The sequence below is a fragment of the Hesperophylax consimilis genome, chromosome 4 (genome assembly GCF_061612785.1).
Source record: "Hesperophylax consimilis isolate HC1 chromosome 4, BYU_Hcon_1.0, whole genome shotgun sequence".
Lineage (NCBI taxonomy): Eukaryota > Metazoa > Arthropoda > Insecta > Trichoptera > Limnephilidae > Hesperophylax > Hesperophylax consimilis.
Window position 1 is genome coordinate 30,744,671 of NC_142839.1, and position 12,950 is coordinate 30,757,620.

At 31.1% G+C, this 12,950-nt stretch overlaps 1 protein-coding gene across 8 annotated transcripts in view; it reads left to right on the plus strand.

Annotated features, from left to right (window-relative positions):
* The window catches only part of LOC149424522 (dual specificity calcium/calmodulin-dependent 3',5'-cyclic nucleotide phosphodiesterase 1A-like), a 618,560-nt gene that overhangs the window by 533,234 nt on the left and 72,376 nt on the right, over nt 1–12,950 (plus strand). For all 8 annotated transcript variants that reach the window (XM_089651657.1, XM_089651656.1, XM_089651659.1 and 5 more), the window contains one exon: nt 9,936–10,185. In XM_089651657.1, coding sequence (XP_089507783.1) covers nt 9,936–10,185 — 250 coding nt within the window. The remainder of the gene's footprint in view (nt 1–9,935; nt 10,186–12,950) is intronic.

Below are 12,950 nucleotides of genomic sequence, written 5' to 3' on the forward strand. Positions count from 1 at the left end.
ATATTGATCAACTAACGTTAATATTAATTATTTGAACCAAATTAACAAATCAATCGGCATGTACATTTTGGTACATTGTGGAATGTTTTTAAAAATTGATAAAATGTCTTAAACTCGGATAAAGTAGTCCGTAGAAAGATTTTAAAAAATTGTTACAAACTTTGTCTTCATTTGTCAAAGAAATAAATTATTTAATTAATAACAAGCAACGGTTAAAAAAATAATAATATGTAATCAGACGTTTTTGAGGAGTAAGGAATGTATTATTTAATTAGTATTACTGTTACTGCTCAAGTACCGCATTTTTTTTTCCTTAATTTTAAAAACTATAGAAAATATTTGGAGCATTTTGAAAGAGCCATTATTCAGAGCCATTTTCGTGAAAATCTTCACAAATTATAAACAAAACAACAAAATACTCACAACAAATGTGTGTACCTATTTGAATGGGTCAAGCGGACTGACAGAATAGCTTGTTCAAAAATTAAATGCAAACTGGAAAATTAAATGCGAAAAATCATCGCAAATATTCATCAATGTGAAATGTGCAGTTTTTTTCATTACTGTTTGCATGGCGTGCATTTAGGTAACATTTTCCATCCAGTTAAAAAAACATACCGACTTGATTCCGGCATTTTCATAAATTTAACTTTAACGTTTTGAGTCAATGTTTTCTCTTAGTAACGACAACAACAAAAATATAGGTACAGCTGTCAAATCGTATCGGAAATTGATTTTTAGTTTTTGCTTTATATGGATTACTTTCATATTAAAAAAATAAACTAGAAAACATCTCTTTTGTACGTAAGCAAACATTTTGAACGGCGTGTCACTCAGGGGAAATGACAATGACAGATATCGAACATTTTCTGTGCCTGACCTATCAGAATTGAGCTTTTGCATGTTGTATAAATTGAGTTGATTTTTTTATTAATGCGTTAAGTTTCCTACAATAATTGCTTTGAGTAAACATGAAATTTATGATTATTTCATCGGTTAGTGTACGTAGTAGTTTAAACATACATCAAACCAGTACACGATTGCATATACATTGAAAGGTGACCGGATAAATCATCACAATGACAATTCATCAGATCTTTAAAAAGTTATATAAATTCATGGAAAATGATTGAACAAAAACTTTACTAACTGGGTTAAGTAGGTTAGGTTAGGTTAGGTTAGGATAAGTTTAAAAAAAAATTCACCGTTTTTAATGACTTATATCACTTTTTAAAAGTGTGTTGAGTTATCAACCAACGTGATTTTGATGCGTTTTCGAAGATGTAGTTCTTCTTAAGTCAGTTTCTCGTTGCCGAGGATCGTAACCATCATTCCGATTTCCATGGTGGATGAGGCTCCTCTACTCCTTGCAGTTCTGAACTGTGTGGAGAGCCAAAGACACTGACGCGCAAGAGGTCAGTATTTTTTGGTTACTCCAGCGAATTGGTAACCATTATCTACTTTGTGAGTCCAATCCTTTATAAAAACACAGTCAAAAAATGAATACTTAAAGTAAATATATAATGGCTGAATAATGAAAGGTTTTTTTTTTTAAATCAACAAATTAGCAAAAAATATTAAAGTTTTAAAAAAATGTTGAAGAGGAGCAAAATAAGCTTAAATAGTTTAACAATAAATGCATGAAAGATGCATTGGTTGAGGTATTTTTACCCTATATATATAAGGTCGTAATTGTAGAGATCTTATGCAACATTGGGAAGGTATTGGATAATATTGTATAATCTGAAAGTAAGCTAAATAACGAATACTACAGTAAATTTTATTACTACCCTGGAATAACGCAATTATGTCAACGTCTGGTAATGTGTCAGCGGGAATTGACTCGCAAAAAGCTTAAAGCTTGACAGCGAAAAAACATAGAAATTACGGACTACTGTCGATTTTAACTTATTATCGCCGATTTGGGAGCATTAGGTTAAATAATTAATCCCGCGTTTTATATTTACTCAATAATATTATCAACATACCGTTTGTATTCATTAGGCATATATTTTCTCTTTGAAATTTGTTGATTATATGAAAAATATAAATGTTGGAATAAGTGTGTAAACCAATGAAAAGGATTCATCCATTACACCTTACAAATAAATTGATCGTAAAAATCTTTAAATAAAGCATCCTTTCGGGGAGAATGGTTAATGAATATCTTATGAAAATATGGTCATAAAATGAGGAGCTAAGTTTTCGTTAGTTCATCCAAACACTATTATAATAAAAATTACATCCATTTTTTAGACCACGCGTTTTTTAGCGCGTCCCAAAACTATTTCCTGAATAACCTATACACTCTTATTACAAATTTTTTATTTGTACTACAGTAGTTACGTACACTAATAATCTATGTTTTTTTGTAATAATTAGATAATGAAAAATATTTGTGGATGGTTCAACTCTTAGCGGAGACTAATGTTCAAAGGTCTCAAAAACTTTGCGTAATTGTAATCGCATTGATGGCAGCAAAATTGTTTGTTTGAGTTAGATTTTAACTTAGCGATTTGTTTGATTGGCGAAAGCAACTCTGAATGAAGTCCACAAATAAAATTAAGATCCGATAAGTAATAATATAACATATGCTTATTATGAATACGTACTCTATATAAAAGTATACCGAGTCTTAGCTCTATGTTTGTTTTCACGTAATTAGACATTATTTACGACGTTTCTTATTTTAATTACTAGATAGCGTGCTTTTAGGCACCCCCTGAGTATAGGAAGCATTAAATGTAATGCCGCCGGTGCTACCCTCTCTATTCTATCAAGAGGTGGTCATAAAGGAGGCTTCTTCTATGTCATAAAGCAATTTGGAGAATTAAGGGTTAATACTTGACATACTAATATGTTATGACCTAGTCAATAAAATAAATTGAGGGAGAGGTTATTCATTTTAAACAATATCATTATAACAAAGTGCTAATAAAATGAATAACATCATAAAATTTCTTATCTTATTTATGATAAATTACAAATGGCTGGCTGTGTTGACTGGGATCAACCCGGGTTTCTTGGCTGGCTAAGTCTTCCATCGCAATACAAGCAATATTTTCTGCTTATAGTGGTGGTAGTAGGAAATTATCGAAAATTTTCAAGTTATTCGTATATTTTTTTCGATAATTTCCGTAACCTGAAATGTTTGTTTTTCTTTTTAAAAAAATGTTTCCAATCTAGTTACTCAATATTTATATCACCAAGATACGGTAGTGGCTAGAAGTACTATAAAGCGATTTTAGGTAGAAATAAATATAGGTTAATGTACATTTATTTTTGATAGTAGGAAGTAATTAATGGATTCGTAAAAAATATTAAAAATCAACAGATCAAGATGCCACCGACGTCATCTTAAACATGAATATATTGATAACTAATGTATAATTCAAAATTATATTCCGCGTTGAAAACTTTAAATTAGCCCCATTTTCACCATAAGGGATATCTAGCTAAAAAAAATATATCGCTACGAAAACGGATCCTAAAAAATACAGTAAATAAATTTTAGAAAGGGTTTTAAAATGATTTAAATTGTTTACTATGATTTCTTATTATAGATAGTAATAACACAGTTATGTCTTAATGTAGAAAACTTAAGATTTATTTCGGCTCCTAGAAAAATGGGTAATTTTTTCCGTAATTCTGGCAGTGAACGGAAAATCATACGTGTGTAATTTCGTCACGTAACCAGAAAATTACCAAAACGTTTGTTCTTAAAAAATTCGAAAAGCTGACAAATATCTATAAGTTTACTCACTTCTGTAATCCTTGATGTTATTCTTTAGTGAGCGGAAGTATATTTTCTAATTAATAATTAATTGATATGGAGTAATGTCCGCAGTCACGCCAAGCTCCTTGATATAGGCAATTCACCCAACATCTTTTTAATTGAAATTTGTAACTCATCGAATCATTCATTTGATGAAGATTGCCGTATGGAGACTTATATGTGCGTATATTTAATTAAAAAAATGAGTAATTCATTTGCTGTTTTACAGATTAAAATGATATGGCTTAACAATTATTAAGGGAAGACGAATCGGAGCCAAGCGTTTTTTTTTATTATTTTCATTATTTTTCACAATAATAATCTCTAAATAGTATATAATAAACGCGTCTATCTGTTTGTGCGCTTTGTTCTTGTAAACTACGCAACAGATATTGATAGAATTTCCGCTATCTTTTCCGGAAGGTTTACATATATAATTCATGCATATTGTAATTAAAGAAAGTAGAGAAAAGTCGGTGTTTTATAATCTAGTCGTAAAAATATTTTTAACGAAAAAAATACTATGAATCAGAAATGTTGCGACAACAGGGGCTTCTAGTTTTACCCTGAAGTATATTTTAAATTTCTTGTGGAAGTTTCTTTCAAACTTTAATTACTATTGTTCCAAAAACTTGATCTGTAAACTTATGAGTTGGTTCTTAAAGCAATAGTAGTTTTTTTATTGTTTGGAATTTTGACGGCGTTTGTGATATTTACAGATTAAGCGGATAGAATATTTTACACAAAAAAAATCGTATTTAAAATGTTATCTTTTGGCAAACGCAAATGTACGTTGAAATCATATTTTAGAATTTTTTCATAAAATCCACGTGGTTTCAGATCATAAGAACTAGTAAAACAACATAAGCATTTTCCATATCGTTGTCTGAAAGAATTAACATAAATAACTCATCTTAAACCATTTGGACTTGGACATTTTTAGACGGAGAGTTCGATTAAATATATGCAGAGGATTAACTGGAATTCGATTTAGTTTATTAGTCTGTTTAATTATGTAATCAGCTTTCTTTCTTTATTGCATTCTTTATTTCTCATCCTATTTTTCTTTCCAGTAAAAGTACCTTCGCAAAAAATGAAATGAGCCACATAGATAGAGTAAATCCTTGATTTGCGATGTTATGTAGATGTGTGGGAAAAAGCACATTTAATCTTGCCCTATGTTTCAGAAAGTCGGACAATTTGTGGATATTTTTGTTTTTTTTAAATAAAATCGAAAGAGTTATTCATTTTTTTCTCTGGATAACTTCTATACTTTAAAAAAAAGCTTGTTTTTTCTATTTTAAACACTGTTTAATTTATATTTGCAACTTTAAAGCTAAGGGAAACACAACAATGTATAATATGAGATCATACGAGCTGTCCCGGAAAGCAAAAACATTGACTTTACTGGTGACAAACAGCTGTATGTTCCCAAAACCAAACAAATTAACCTGAGGAATTAATGTTTCTTGTATATATTCAGCTGAAGAATGAACAAAAACTAAGATTGTACGTTATTTTAATGCTTAGTTTTCTTTGCTTCATAAATATTTGCGCTTCGGAAATTAGGGAAGGATTATTTTTAACAAATTTTCTAAGGAATTAATGTTTCTTGTTTATATTAATGTGACGAATGAACAAAAACTAAGGTTGAACGTTATTTTAATGTTTAGTAACGCTTCGGAAATTAGAGTAGGTGAAATTTTTTACAAATTTCAAATAATTATTTTTTTTTGTCTCCATGACGTCAGGCAACATTAATTTCCTCAATAAAAAATACGGTACACTATGGGTATAAATTTATTCACGTCGATTATGAAACTTGTCTATTTGTGGCAATGTTTCGAGCCTTCATTGTCATTTTTATCGAGTACTAAAGTGAATGAATGTATTCATTTCGTGTGGTCCCTGGCGGCTCGCACACGCGATCTGGCCGTAAAATAATTAGATACACGTTTCTATTACTAGGCAATAATAAGCAAAATGCCTAAGAATCAAATAGATATTCTTAGAAGGTTTGTTGCTTTAGGCAGTCATAACGACTCTATCGGAATATCCATCTAAGCGAGTGGGTGGCTTCAAACCTTTCAGACGCTCTAAGAAAGTCAAGAACACTACTCCACTTTTCTGTTAAAAATTAAATCTTCAACATATAACATCGAATATTAGTTTTAATAATTGAAAGTGCCTGTGTTTTAAAAATATGACTGTACTTGAACTATAACAAAATGTTTGCGGCAATGATTTTCTACAACATTAAAAAGCTCAGAAAACGGTATGTTTATTATTATCGTTAAAAAATCTTAAGTATCATTATTGTTGCTATAAACACAAAAATCAAGAGTTTTATTGTGTGAAATTTTGCTAAAGCGGAAGATTTAACAGGATTATTAATTCGTCCGCAGTTTTATCGTGAAATATTAACATTAACCAAGTTGTCTAACCCTCTTTCAAAGTTTGTTATGTAAATAAAAATTTATATAAACAAGATCAACCCCAATAACGCCACCCCTCCGGCGTTGTCTGCACGAACAACTTAACAATACCCAGAAATTCTTTCAGTATAAGTTGTTAAATTGGTGAGAAAACACGCGGTTCTTTCTTCAAGCGGATAAGTCGCTGTCAATCTACGTTTAATACTGTCTTGAAGCAAAAAACTAAAAATTCTCTGGAAAATAAGAGAATTCGAACATATATATTCATTTGATTAAATTGGGATTTTGTAATACTTTACTTCATAAAAATTATAGTTTTATGGAAATGCATAACGGAGTTCAGAGATATAGTTCTGTGGCATTTGACATAATTAACTTTATAATCAGGTAAATATATATGTACGTGCATAAATCAAATATCATTATTTTTTCATCATTCATTACGTAGGTATGGCTTTATTTTCGTTTTTTTTTTTATTTGTAGAAATGTACAAATTTTTACATATATAATGCTAATTTATTGAGTGTTGTTTTTATGTGCTTTTTATGATATGTTCCCTCTCCAATTATATCGTTTTTTTGGCCGAATAGCACACACATTACACATTCATAATTATTGATAATCAATTTCGAGATATACTTGAACCAAAATAGTTTTGTAATAATCAGGAACAGAAATTGATTTTTCATTGAAGACCTATTTTATATAAGCACAATCATAACTGAAGATGAAAATCAAGAATTCTGCTCTTTTTTATAGCAATTTTCTGTAGATGTATAACATACATAACATGATGTGTATAATATAAGATTTATTTTGAAAACATTTGACACATATTCAAAAGCGTATTAATTGGTTGTTTTTTGTTATTTGTCTCCAGGGTTTTCTAGGGAAGATATCTAATCCCTATTTTAAATTTGAATCCGGAGAATCGTCTTTGAAAGTGGGAAATAAGTGTGATATTGTTTGTTGCTCGTAACTTGCGATCAATGTTGCAGAGAGCAATGAGGAATTTGACAATTTGTTTGAGACAAACAAAAGATCCTTGTCGAAACAGAATAGAACATGTCCACATATGGTATGAAACTTTCACTAATAATCAACTAGTCGTTTCATGTGACAACCAATTATTATTATGAATACTAAGAGCAAATGTTTTCCTCTTTTTATATTTCTATTAATTTTATTTTATTTTTTATTTCACTTTATTTAAAATGTTTGATCTTCGCTCTTGTTTACTGACTTTTATTCACAAATATTTGGAATCTTTGATTTTTTAGCAAATTTGCTGCAAAGATTACCTTTGCATCATTTCTAGAGGCTTTAAAAGTCGAAAATTAGGTTTCTTTGTAAAATTTAGATGAACATATTGAAAAAATATTAAAATACTTGCCTTAAGTACATTTGTAGTAAAAAAGAAAAGTTTTTTCTTTCGCATAGATTTTTACTTAGAAATTATAAAGTTTTGTGTTAAGTATTGTCTAGAAAATACTAGATTATTAGATATGTGAAATTATGACTTAAGTTAATTTAATGTTTATTGTCTTACTTTTAAGAAAAATCTCAGCAACCTTATACTTTTGGGAAGCTCACATAAACAAGATTATTTTAGAAAAAGTCTTCATTAGTCTGGTCAGTATGAAAAGTAAGAGTGTATGAATTTAATAAAGTGATTTTTGTTTACTTTTCAATACATCTACATATAACTATGGTGATCAACCTTTATGAATAGTGATAAAATTAATAAACCATTATTTTGTTTATCAGAACATCATTTAAATGCCAATTAAATATTGAGTACATCGGCAATAACCAAAAATTGTTTAAATTTTATTTGCATCCATCTAAAGGTAAAGATTTTCGCCGTATTTGTGGACCAAAAGTAATTTTCACAATTTTCAATTTTCGGACTTTAAAAATTTATTTAACAATAACCAAAAAAATTATAATAATCTATAAATAATACGTATTTCAATACCATGTATCAACACATTCATCGCGGCGTTACATTTTAGAGTAGTGTGACGTTTTCCCAGCGTTCACCACCGGCTTGTGTCTCCAATTATTCTTTCTAATATTTCGTGGTTTGCTCCCCTGTTCCAGATTTCTTCAAATGGTCAGCCTTACATCCTTTTAAATAGCATCCTTCGGTACTATTTCCACAATGGTTTCTAGCTCAATTAAATATTCGTTTACTGTTTATTTTTATCATGTATATATACAATTCTCCACCATTTGCGTTGGTTAAAAACATCGTTTATTTTGCGCACAAAGACTGCTAATTTGGTTTAATGCCAAATAGCTTTCCCTTTACTACTAAAAAAGGCGTAAGAGGAAAATGCGTACCATCCAAAGGGACGGTGCCCTTCAATATCTCCATTGAACGTGATGTTTTCAAGAAACCAAAATCAAAGATTAAAGAGCTCTTAGATATTGGAGTGCCCCTTGACGTCAGTTACCTAGTTGTTTCTTAAGGGTATACTGACTACGAGGAAAGTAGTTTTCAAGTGATTAATAAAGAGATCAATGGATAAGTGATTTTTAAAACCTTAAATCTTTTTAACTTAATTCCATTTTACTCCAACCTGTCTTATTGAGCCTAAATTCGGGAAACTTATTTACCTCTTGCAAATAAATTAAATTTATTTTTGTCACTGCTTATAAATATAAAAGAGTATGTAATATATACCTAATTTATTTATGCGTATTTAACGTTTTTTTTTAACACGAATTTTAATAACGTAAAATTACAATTCTAAGATTCATTAAAAAAATTCAAATTCAATGTTTATAATCAAATTTTGTGCAATTGTGTGTGTTTTGAACATGAGTTCATTAGTGAACTTTTACGATTTGAATTTTTGAAGTAGTAAGATTAACCGAAGTAATAACGGTTTCACGTAAAATTTCAATATAATTACATTTATATCGTATTCCACAATCTTTTAAATATTAGACGTTTTTGGTAGTTTTATTAACTAACAATATTTATTTGTCACTTTTACCATTTTGCCATAATTATTATTGTTTTGTTACTAATGTCAACAAATCATATCACTCATGGTGAAAGCTTAAAAGTCACAAAGTAGCGGAGTTTTCTGAATTTATATGATAATATTAACTGATTTTGACCAAATTGTGTAATTATTTCACACTGTGTAAATTCAAATCATCACTAAATTGTGCCAATATACACGGTGAAAGCTTTATAGTTAGTTTTCTAATTTATTTGATAGTATATATTTTTAACAAAATTGTTTTTATTTTGCAAAGCAACCGGATAAAAAAGAACAGTGACAAAATAGAATAATATTCTTGTACATAAATTTCACAAATGATTACAGTTTACGTAGATAATAAGTTCCAGTAATACAGTAAATTTTTATAATCAGTACTGGATGTAAAGAACACCACACTAGGACCTGTTTTGACTGCATGTTTTAGTATTACTCTGCCATCATAGGTAAAAACACAGAGACTCTTAAGGAGGACGATGTGGTTACACCCATGGTGGTAGTTATGATGTTAGGTTAGTATCAGTTAAAGTACATGATAAAATAACAGTTTAGATTGGGTTAGGTTGAATTCACTTATCTTCAATGTAATGTTTTGTCATTGTTCTGCTTTGTCATGGAACCGTTTTGCAATAAGGCTTATTTCACACTGTGCGACATTACTGACGACGTTTCTTTGCGCGTCGCGTGTCGCGTGTCGCGTCCCACAGGCGGCTGGCGGACGAAGATGACGAGCTGTCCGAGGTGCAGCCGGACGCGGTCCCTCCCGAAGTGCGTGAGTGGCTGGCGTCCACCTTCACGCGGCAGCTGGCCACCACGCGGCGCAAGGCTGACGAGAAGCCCAAGTTCCGCTCGGTGGCGCACGCCATCCGCGCCGGCATCTTCGTGGACCGCATCTACCGACGCGTCTCCAACTCCGCCATGATGCAATTTCCGCCAGACGTGGTCAAGGTTCTCAAGGTAAACATACTACACTTCATTTTATAATAAGTCCCAAAAGATCGCCTGATTTCAAAGATTTAATTTAATTTGAATTCGTTTCATTTCATTTAGCGGTGCATTCAAGACTGGTAGATAATTTCAGTAAAGACCACCATTCAGAATCCAAACCTTGGCGTTGCTTCAAATGTTTTTAGCCGCATCTGGTGGCCAGATCTGAATAGCCTGGTTCTTCCCCATCTTCCTCTTTCTCCATACTACCTTCAGTCTCAACATACCCCAATAGGGGATGCCACAGTCTCACTGGCTGGTGGTGCCGATGGTGCACAACATTTTGGATACAACAGTAATCACGCTTAAAAAATCATTTCATTATGTTGCGTTCCGTTGACATAAATCGATTTTATTTCATATTAATATCAGTAATTTTTGTTCACTTTACATCATCTCATATTATTTCAATTCATTTAGTTGAATCTTTCTACCCCCAAATGCACATCTTTCATTAGAATTCCATTTAAGTGTTTTTCAAAAAGGCCAATAAATTGTTTTGATCAATTCAATGTTTCAGAATTAAAAAACCAGCCAACTATAATCGATTCTGTTTCCTAGAATTTTCTGGATCATGAGGTGCACTTTGTCTTTGAAAATTCTGCGAACTATTTCCCCATAACACAATAACTAGGTAATGTTCCAAAACCGCCAATCGGAATGATAAAAAATGTGTAATTTTATTAATGCTGCTATAATAAAGCAAAATTTATTCATTCAGGCATTCTTGTTGGTATATTGGAGTTGAGAATTATTGACGGAAATGCATACACATAAATATAAGCTGCGTCACTCATTATTGAAATTTTGTGGCTTATTTGAATAAGCTACTAACGTATTTGAATTAGCCACTATTTGTCACAAATATACTACTCTAGTATTAGTAATTACTTTTTTTAAATGTGCCAATGAGAGAGTGGTTTAAACAAAGTGATTTCATTTGAAATATGGTGTGAAACCATAAATTCCAGTTGATGCCGCATAGACGAGGCTATAAAGTTCACTAGCAATTCCATCAATAATTTTCAGCCATTGTGTTTATTCAAAAATAACCTAACTAATGTACACATTGTATTATTCTAGATACTAGATTAGTAGGTTGCATGTTGCAGGTTCGATTTCCATTGAAGTTTATTATTAATGGTTTTGAAATATGTGCTCATCAACGATGTAGTTAAAACACAGCGACTTTGATTAATCAAACAACGCTCTGATTACGTTGCTTGATTATTATTCTGATCGTTTTATTTTTTTAGAACAATAATCAGCTTTAAATAAAATCTATCAATTCACACGGTGAGAGATTGTGATGATATTAGTCATCTAAAATATTGATGTTGTTTTGATCCCCTGGAAAAATTGCATACATTTTGAATGGCAAAGATAAATTCACCGAGTGGTGCCATCAAAATTTAATAAAAATGAGGTTACATATAAAAAATTAGTTATTTTAAAATAATTTCCCTAGCTTCCTTATGGTCAATACTCTCATCGGGACCAATTTCACTAAAGCCATTAAGGCTATATGAATATGGCATAAGTACAAGTTTTTCAAGGTTATAAATGATCAGGTGAACATTTAACACTTTGCTTGCATACCTTTATGGAATACCGTTCACTATCGTTTCCAATATTTTTTTTGATTTTTTGAACTAAGGTTTTCCGAAAACGAAATGTATGACAGCACCACCGAGTTCTCATACCTGTCGGAACAATAAACGATAAAACACACAGCTTGAACAATCACTGAACAAATAAAATTCCAACTTGAATTCGATCAAAAACATAAACAAATTATTTTTTGTGGAAGGTTCATGGACATTATCTTCTATTATGTTCGAATTTCGGGAATTAAGTAATAGACAGGTACTTATTTCATGATGACAAATAATATTACTTCTCCGAAAAGGATTAAATATCATTTAGCTTCATGTATTGGGATAAGATTGTGTTAGCATAAGAGAGATTGGAAGAGTTTTATTATTTTCACTGGTTCGGAGAATCACAATTTAAGTAATATTATATATGAACACACAAAAATTCATCATAAAACCTCAAACACAAACGTTCTGTCTTTTTTCATCTCAATAAAACTTCCTCGGGTTGTCACCAAATACGTGCACAGAATATCGCATTAGTTTGCTTTTTTTTACACATTTAGAACAATGCAAAGAAAATCTTTGTTGGTAGAACTATACGAGATGTATAATTTAGTAACCATGTACATCAGACCTTGCGTCAGATCTCGTAGTTCTGATTTTTATGTGAGTTGTTTATCATGTTAGCCCAATGAATAATACAAGTTTTCGACCTCCGGTGCAGAACGCAACATTGTCAAAAATCTAATAAACCTCAAAATGTTCTACCTTTTTCATTTTTCAGCGATTCTATCCCTGAAGGACTAGTTTTATACTATAACTACGAGTATGTCGTACATTTTAAAGTAAATTAAATTTGCCACCATTTGACGATGTAAGAGAATTTGTGTGCTTGTAAATAAACTGTATATTAGGACGATTTATCCGATGGTCGGTGAGCAAGGAGTGAAATTGAGCAGCGTCTTGTGTAGGGGGTAACCTGATAAGATTGAAACTCGTTTTCACTGCAGCCATCGCAGATAGGTGATACCGCAGCTTATCAAGGTTCTGGATGTCAGGATTGCTACCGTAAAGAGCAATTATTATTTGCTCCCCTGCTGCTTTCTTCGGGTGTATAGTTGGTGTTGAGAAAAAATG